The following is a 9,196-nucleotide window of genomic DNA, read 5'->3' as shown; positions in this document are numbered from 1 at the left end:
AGGGCCGACGCATGAGAAGACCCCTTGCCCCGGAGGCCCGCAACCCTCATCGCCAGCGTTAGCAGGCCTAGCCGGCCGCGTGGCCAGGTCCCATGTGCTCCACCTGCGTCCGCTCTCGGGTGCTGGCCCTTTAAGGCTCCTCCCCCACCTCCGCCCTCAGGAGTTGCATCAGGCACGTGCTCGCCCCCGTCCGCTCGCCGCGCCGCTGGAATGGCCGCCGGAGGGCGGGGCCTGGGCGGGACCTGCCCCCGTGCGCGCGCGCGCCCGCCGCCGCGCCGTCCCCGCCCCTCGCGCGCCGCGTCGCGAGGCGCGCGCCCGCCCGCCGCCCGCCGCGGATCGCGTGGTCTGGCTCGGCTCTCCGCGCCGCTCCCCCCCGGGCCCGTCCGCACCGCTGCAGCCCCCCGAGCCGTCCCGGGCCGGGGGCGGGGGGACGCAGGCCGGGGACCGAGGTCCGCCAGGCCGCCTAGGCGCGCCGGAGCCCTCCGCCCGGCGCGCCGCTCCGCGTCCGCCCGTCCGCGCCGCCCCGCGTCCGCGCGGCCCGGGCCCCGGCGCCCCGCCAGCGGCCTCGAGCGGGGCCCGCGGCGCGCCCGGCCGCTCCGCGCAGATGGCCACTCAAGTGGAGCCGCTGCTGCCGGCGGGCGCCGCGCTGCTGCAAGCCGACGAGCACGGCCTGGCGAGGAAGAAGCCGGCGCCCGACGCCCAGGCCGAGTCGGGCCCGGGCGACGGCGGCGGTGAGCCCGACGGCGGCGCCCGCAGGCCGCGGCCCGCCTGCGCCAGGCCCGGTCGCGACGGCGCGGAGCGCGAGAGCCCGCGGCCACCCGCAGCTGCCGAGGCCCCAGCGGGAAGCGACGGCGAGGACGGCGGCCGGCGTGACTTCGTGGAGGCGCCGCCGCCCAAGGTGAACCCGTGGACGAAACACGCGCCGCCGCCGGCCGCGGTGAACGGACAGCCGCCTCCAGGTGGGTCTGCGCGGCGCGGCGCGGCGCGGCGCTGGTCCGCGCGGTGACGCGGGCGTTTCCCTCCGAGAGGGGCCGCCGGGGCCGCAGCGGTTGGTGGCAACGGCGTGCCTCGGGCCTAGCTGGCCGGACCGGGCCGGGCGGGGCCGCTCGGTGTGCCCCGTGTTCCCTATGCGTGCTGGCGCCCCGGGAGTGCGTGTTCAGTGAGCGTGTGTCACAGCCCACGAGCGGGGCCCGGCTTTGAACTTCGCAACTTTGCGCTTTGGGGAGCCGGTTGAGGCGTGGGGAGCGCGGGCCCCGGCGGGCCCGGGAGCCGGTGGCGGCCTGCGGCGACGCGAGGGGCGTGTGTGGCGGTGTGAGGGAGTGGCCGCGCCGGTGCGGGGCGGGCGGGTGACAGTTGGGCGCCATGCGCCGCCGGGGCTGTTCGCAGCGCTCGCCGGCCTGGGCAGCGCGCGGGGCTCCCCTCCCCCGCCGGAGTCCGGGCGGGAGGTGACTAGGGGATCCCGGTCGAGCGCGATCGGTGTGGGCATCGAGTGGCACACCGCTCGGGGACAGCCTGGGGGGCTGTCCTCCTCCGCCTGCGTGTCCCTGGGTGTTTCGTAGTGATCATGGCCCTTGAGTTTGACCGTCGGAGTCCCGGTACTTTTACTAAAAAAAAAAAAAAAACTCCTTTTGGAGATTAGGTGAAGTTGCCTAATCTAAACCGAGGGCACCGAGGAAGTCGGAGCTGGCCGATTTTCAGGTTTCAGAGTGCAGCAGAAGTGTAGGCCTAGCCCAGGGGAAAGCAGCACAGCTCATCTTCAGTCGCACGTTGGTTGCCCTTTCGATTTCTCTTAGGGTTACTTCATGAGGAGGAGGGCCCATGGGGTGAGAGGTGTGCTTTATACCAGTGTTCTCTTCCTCTCCTTCCCCTCCAGAATCCTCTTATGCAAGGGGCAGTGCTGAAACCTCCATTTTCTTTCAGATCCTCGCTTTCCACCCACAGAGTGGGGGAAACAACTTTAAGACGCTCTTTGGTCCTGCCTCTCTTTAAACCCAGAGGTATAATCATCCTCTCGAGCCGCGGTCCTCAGAAGTTTAAATGGGGCTGTTCACTCAGGCGGCCGCGCGTAGCTACTGGTGAACCTGCCTTGTGGGTTTTAAACCAGCTGTGACATCAGGCAGGATTGGGTGCCTGAGCTGGCATTTTGTGGAAAGCCGGGGGCCCTTGATAGCTTGCGTCACTGGAGTTATTGATCGTGGGAAGAAGACAGCTTGGCTGGCATCTCACCTTTTCCCTTCAGGTAAAGCCAGACTCAATTTTAAGTGACCAAAGCACATATTCTAGGTATGGTGTATCTATTCTGTTCCAGCGTTTGCTTGTTCTCTGGCATCTTAACGAGAGACTACCAGTTGGTGTAGTCTTTGGAGTAGTCTTTTGGCAGACTGCTGGAATTAGTCCAGTTGCTTCTGAGTGTGAGCTTGTTAAGGCCTGGGTGCTTTTTAGAGTGAATTCTGTGATTGGGTTGTATGTTTGGTAAGGTTAGGTCCTGGCCTTACCTTCTCAGCCAATGGGATCTGTAGGTCCTTTTTTCAGCTCTGGTTTCACTTGCAGCCTGGACATCTTTAAATGTGACACCCATGGAGTGGCTGTGTGGTCTTGGGATTTTTATGTTCTGTGATGCATGTGTTTTTGGGAGTCTACAGAAATGAGCTTCTCATAAGCAAGCTAAGCTTTCCAAAGCTTACTGCAAGTGCCTATTTTTAGCCTCCTTTTGGCTCAGATGCTGGTGTTTTAGTTTTTAAGGGGCACAAGCAGTAACTAGTAATAAAGTATGTTTTACCATCTCTTTCCTTCCTTGTGGAGTTCTCTATGTAGCCAAAGCTTCCAAGTCCTAGGTTCGTAGATGGTGGGGGAGGCATGGTCTTAACGTAGCCCAGGATAGCCTGAAACTTATTTAATCAAGGTTAGTTCTGAACTCCTGATTCTCTCTCCTATGCCTGTTTCTTTTCTGTTTTTGTTTTGTATTTTTTCTGAAGCACGTTTTTTTTTTTTGTGTGTGTGTGTGTGTATCCATGGCTGTCCTGGAACTTGCTCTGCAGAACAGACTGGCCTTAGAGATCTACTTGCCTCTGCCTCTAGAGTGCCAGGTTAAAGGGCATGCGCCACCAACATCCGACACTCATACCTGGTTTTAAGCTCTTTTCTTTCCTTTCTTGTGTTTGTTGTTGTTGTCCCTTAGTCATGAGTTCATTATGTTTTTTTTCTTCTTCATACATTACACCCCTACAGCAGTTTCTCCCCCCTCCATTCCTCCCAGTTTTTTAAGTTTTGAGACTCTTCTTTTGGACACCCTCCGTAACAGCATTATGTACATTCTTTCCCCTTAACTCTAGCCACAGCCACTCCGGATCTTAGAGTGCTTGAGTGGGAAGAGATGCATAGGTTCTGGGCTCAGACTGGTGTTCAAAATGTTATTAGCCGAGTCTCCTCTTCCTCATTTGTACAACAGGGATTAATTTATGATGTTTGTACCTCACAGGGTAGTGGTGGGCATTCACTGTGATAGCTATGCATGGTTTAGTTTAGAGTGGTGGTTCTCAGCCTTCCTAATGCTGCCACCCTTTAGTACAGTTCCTCATGTTGTGGTGACCCTCTCAACCATAAAATTACTTTTGTTGTTAATTCTTCATAACTGTAATTTGGCTACTGTTATGAATAATAATGTAAATATCTGTTTTCTGGTGGTCTTAGGTGAACCGTGGAAACTGTTGGCTCAGTGCCTGGGAGCTTATGGAACCTTCAGCAACTTTTATGTGGGTTTTTTTTTCTTTTTCTTTTTTTTTTTTTAAAAGTTTGTGAAAAAAAAAAAAAGGCAGTCAGAATGTTCGTCTTTTGTTTTCATGTATAGTTTAGCACTCCAAGAAATAAGGTTTGCTTTAAAGTTGACATTTGAACTGGACATGGTGGTTCACACCTATAATCCAGGAGAAGGGAGGTTGTGGCCAAAGGGTGACTGAGAAGAGCTCAGGGCATGGAGACACTCCTTAAAACAAAACAAAACTTTTGACTCCTAGTTGATGCGTCTTGTAATAAAAATCCACAAAATTTACCTTTGCTTGTCCATGGATGCAAAGAATATGAATGGACACTCTTCTTTTTTGTGTGATGGGATTCTGGCATATGGTCAGAGGACATTTACTTTTTCATTTATGTATTTATTATTTAATTTAATTTTACTTACATTGGTGTTCTGCCTTCATGTTTATGTCTGTGTGAGGGTTTCAGATCCCCTGGAACTGGAATCACAAACAGCTGGGAACTGTCATGTGGGTGCTGGGATTTGAACCTGCGTCCTTGGAAGAATAGCCAGTGCCCTCAACCGTTGAGCCACCTCTCCAGCCCCTCATTTATGTATTTATTTACTTATTTATTCATCTTTTATTTTTCAAGACATGGTTTCTCTGTGTAGCTTTGGCTGTCCTGGAACTCAGATACATTTGTCTGTGCCTTCTGCTTGCTGGGATCAAAGGTGTGTGCCTGCATGCCCTCCCAGCTTTGTCAGAGGGTATTTTACCGGAGTCAGTTTTCTCCTTCCACCACATATGGGTCCTTAGTGCTGAATTCAGGTTGTCATGCTAGGTGGCAAGTGCTTTTACCTGCGGAACCATTTTGCCAAACCTTGGTATGGGCATCCCCTCTCCCCCCCTTTTTTTCCTTTCTCTATATGTGACAGCCCTGGAGCTCACTTTGTAGCCCAGGCTGGTCTTAAACTCACAGAGATCTGCCTGCCTCTGCCTCCTGGAGCACTGGAACTAAAGGCAAGCACCGTTGCTACACCTGGCTGCTATTAACAGCCTTAAAGGTTGGCCAGCCACTCAAAGAAATGAATACATACTTTTTTTTTCTCTATTGTAACCGTGGCAGTCCTGGAACTGGTTTTATAGGCCTCAAATTCAGAGATCCACCTGCCTCTGTTTTTTTCAAGGGTTTCTGTGAGATGCTGTGTGGGTGCTGGGTATCAAACCTGGATCCTCTGGAAGAGCAGCCAGTGCTCTTAACTGCTAAGCCATATCTCAACACAATCTTCCTTTTTTTTTTGGGGGGGGGGAGTCAAATTTCAGGGTTTTGCTGTAGTAGCCTAGTATTACCTTGAACTGTGTAGTTCAGACTGACCTTTAAATTTATGGCAACCATTCTGCCTTGGCCTTTTGGGAGGTAGGATTATATGCATTAGTTACTATGCCTACCAAATGAAGTTTTAATTTGCCTTAAGTAAGCTTTAGCCAATTTGCATCCCCAGGACCCTGTGGGGAGCTCACAAGTGTTCTCTGCAGTGCATTCTCCACATACAGTGTTTTGTGTGGGTTTGCTGTATATCTTCCTCTCACTAAATATACTGAGAAACTTTGTGTCTGACCTGCGGAGAGAGTGTGAGACTTAGGTGCTTCATTTGTGTGTGTGAGTGAGTCTGCTTGAAACAGAGCTGATGATTGCATGAGTTAGCCAGCTAACTCACGGTGTCCTGGGACCCTGCCCTTTCTCCTGTGCTAGTTGTTCATCACTAGGGCCTCTCAGCAACATCAGCTCTTTAGATTTATGGCTCCAGAAACCTGGTTTGCACTTTTTGGTCTCTAGCTATGTTTCTAACTTGCAGGATAATCTTGGAATTGTGCACCTTTCTGAGCCACTAATAATTTACTCTAAGAATAATGGTAATGGTTTTGGGGGTTGTGGGAATTGAAGGTGGTAAATGTTTACAAAGCTCTTAGTACATGTGTCAGACCTAGTGGAAACCCACAAATGTTGCCTATAGTAAACACTGTTTAAAATTATTTTTGTGGGGCAGTGAAATGGCTCAGTAGATGAAGGCACCTGGCACCCTGATAACCTGAGTTGCATCCTCAGGACCCACATAGTTGATACCTGCAAGTTGTGCTCTGACCATACACACACAAATAAAAATAAGTATTACTTATGTGATAAATAGTTGTCATGTACCGATCTCACCCAGCTCACTGTGAGTTCCAGCCACCCACCCTGTGGTCTCTTGGCCTTGTTTCTTCTTTATCGACTGACCTAAATGTCTTTTTAGATCATTGTTAAAACTGATCTCCCTGTCAGAACCCTGAGCTCACTCTACCCACCAAAACAAAATTGAAGCAGAGTTTTAAGTTCATGTGTCTTGGAATCTGGTCTGTGAAGGCTATAGACTCTTAGTTCCATGAACTAGAGGCCCGTAGCTTGGGAGGGCGTGCGGTGGAGTGGTTGGCCTTACTCCGAGGTCTTAGAAAACGTGTAACAGCGCCTGTTACATACCTCCACCCACAATGTATCAAGAGAATAGGATGGATGCCCTTGAAGTCCCTCCCTGTCCTAACACCTCATCTCCCAAGTACTGGAATTAAAGTGTGTGGTGGCCACCTGAGGTTATCAACAACTTTTTCTCAGGAAAGAAGTAGACTTGGGGAGATAAAGTCTAGTCATGTGACATTGTGGATCTTGTCTGGACCTTCATTTGAACAAACTGATCCATGAGATGTTTTGAAGCGTGGGTTATGCCTGTGCTCCCATCACAGGGATACTAAGGCAGGAGGAGAGAGTTCTATGGTCAGCTTAAGCTATAGAGTAAGATTTTGTCTCCAGCAAACAAACTCCTAACCAAGTCCTCTTGATGACAGATGAAATTTGATCATTTTATATTCTAGTAGGTTATTGTGTTTTGTTAAGGGCATATAGTCATCCTTGTTTTGAGTTTATTTGCTATGTTATGTTTTTGCAAATGGGCACTAAGGAATGTTAGTACAGCTTGAGTAAATGAGGCTTAAGACTTTCCCCACCCTGGTTCATGTCATTCACTTTTTTCTGAAGAAGGCAGTTAGGATTCTTTGTAGGGGAGGGGAGCAGCCTTCTGCTACATGCCCAAGGGGAAGTGACGGAGGGGTGGCTCTGACTCTTGGGAATGGGTAGTCACAAGCCCTCTTGAGTTCTGAACCTCCTAAGAGACTGAGTCTTTGCTGAACTCTCTGGGTCAGAAGTGGGTCCCAAGCCAGAGTCAGCATTTTATGTTGTTACTCATCATCCAGTGTTCTCTTCCCTGGGAAACCAGCAGAGAGAGAAGGAGCAATGTCCTAAACCACAAAGCCCTCTTAAAAATGGAGAGGTTGGCAAACGGGAGTGGTCCTGTTCACAAAATCCAGGGGTAATTAGGAGTTGGGGCTCTGAAAGGGTTTAAGTCTCACAGACCTCTTTTGAATGGTCCAGAGTGATCTCAGGGAAGTGGCCAGGAGAGAGGATGACCTTAACCTCATGGGGCTGAGGTTTTGAAAAGGGCTAATGAAGATAGCTAAGTGGAGGGAGAAGCTGAAGAAATTTAAGTTAGAAGCGAGCAGAACACTTCTTCCCTGTTCTCTATGCCTTCCTAGCTTGCTTAGCCTCTCCACTGTTCATGTAGTTAGGACTCAGGCAGTGCTGCCAAAGTTCTGAGGATCAGATTGATGGCACAGCATCCCACACAGCAGTAATTGGCTCACAGCCATAACCAGATTTGTGTAGACTGAAGTGATTATCTTGGGGGAGGGTTATTTCATGCCTTTCCTGAATGTGGTCCAGTAGCCAGGAGTCAGGTGAGTTTTGACATGGCCAGTTTCCTCTATCGGGTGACCTGAGATGTCTCCCTAGCATTTTCCATGAAATAACAGGGACTTGATATGACACTTTTGTCGTTCGGCTGAGCTCTAGATGTGAGGAAAGGCCTTCCTGATGAATTATGTAAAGCTGGCCAGGTGTTGAAAGTATTCTTCATCTCAGTCTTGGGTACTATGCATATTGCTGTTGACCACCAGAGAGGTCTCCTGTTTATCCTAAAGTAGCCAGGGTGCATAGTTGTTTGTTTGTTTTTTACTATTTAAAACAGTTACCTTGATTCCCATATGAGAAATAGACTCATAAAAGATTTGGCAACTGTCCTAAGTAGTGTTCAAAAAAAAAAAAAAACTTGAATGCTTCCTGCACTCTGTTGTTGTCTTTGTCAAAGTACATCTAATTAACCAGTACAGTCCTTTTTCAACTTTAAAATTTGCTTCCAGATCTAGGTATTCCTTTATGTTGAGTGTCTGAACTAGACATCATTTTTACTTAGGTTGTCCCAGCAGCCTCTTTACTGTCTCCTGTTGCTCCTGCTCCTAAGATTTCCTGAGCTGAGTCCTCCACCCATCATGCACTGCATACCACTTTCTTCCTTCCCAAGAGTGCTGTAATGTGTCTGGCATACATCTGCTTTGGACCTTTGGTTCTGGAAGGGCTTTCCCAGACCGACCACCCTGCATTGTATCCCTCTGACTCAGCTTTGTCTTATTTAGCTTTGTTTTTACTTGGTCAAGGTACCCCCAGCAACAGTCAAGGCCAACAGGTTGTAGTGGCAGCCCGATGAACACATACAGATGAGCAGGTAGATGGATGGTATGCTATGTATGAGGTATTGAAGATATCATAGTGGATAGGAGGATGCATTCCCACAGTTCAGTGTGCAAGAAAGTGCTCTGTGGGAAGAGCGTGTATGGTACATACAACAGGGGCATCTGGTGCAGTTCAGCTCAAAAGTTGCAGGGGTGCAGAGCTGAGATGACATGGGAAGGGTGAGTGGGATTGCTGAGAAAAGCCTGTGATCACTTCATTTTTGATTGAGGTTGGGGTGGGGCTCAGGGAACTGAGTTCCCTGTGGTTGGAGTATAGCCAACTCAAAAGGTGGGCAGTCCTGCTTTATAGGAGTGCCAAGTCCCAATTTTAGCAGAAGGCTGTGGTGAGCCTTAGAGGATTTTGAGTGAAAATCAGTGTGGTCAGATTTTCCTTTTACAAGATGACCTTGGCAGACCCTCTTATATTAAGATATAAATGGTTTGGGTTTTCATGTATGATCCTTTGGACTACAATTCCCAAATTACAAAAAAGAGCCTCTCATGCTATACTGCTCCTCAGCCACTCTGCAGCGCAGCCCTGGACTGTTCCCAGGTGCAGTTTCCTATGTCTGAATTAACATCTGTGCTCAACTAGGAGTTTGCATTGTCCTAGCATGGCTACTAAGTGCCTTCATGAGAAGGCTGGCCTAAAGAGAGGTAGCTTTGTTCCAGCCCAGGCCCTCGTTGTCAGCTCTGTTCTGGGAGCTGTGCCGTGGTGTTTGCTTTTTCTCCTCCTCTTTTAAGAGGATGGGGATTATTAAAATTGGAAGGGGCTACAGAGGTGGAATCCTCCGTCCAATACA

General features: G+C 50.4%; 1 protein-coding gene across 3 annotated transcripts in view; it reads left to right on the top strand.

Moving 5' to 3' along the window:
- The first annotated feature begins 325 nt into the window (after positions 1-325).
- The window catches only part of Larp1 (La ribonucleoprotein 1, translational regulator), a 50,627-nt gene continuing 41,756 nt past the window's right edge, over positions 326-9,196 (top strand). For 2 of the 3 annotated variants that reach the window (XM_021660426.2, XM_021660424.2), the window contains exon 1: positions 327-959. In XM_021660426.2, the coding sequence (XP_021516101.2) occupies positions 605-959 (355 nt within the window). In that variant the 5' untranslated portion in view covers positions 327-604. Of the gene's footprint in view, positions 960-9,196 lie in introns of all 3 variants that reach the window. The other variant, XM_021660425.2, reaches the window with a different exon arrangement.

Source organism: Meriones unguiculatus, chromosome 11 (genome assembly GCF_030254825.1).
Source record: "Meriones unguiculatus strain TT.TT164.6M chromosome 11, Bangor_MerUng_6.1, whole genome shotgun sequence".
Lineage (NCBI taxonomy): Eukaryota > Metazoa > Chordata > Mammalia > Rodentia > Muridae > Meriones > Meriones unguiculatus.
The sequence above is the reverse complement of the archived record's forward strand: the minus strand, read 5'-3'. Positions and strand labels throughout refer to the sequence as shown.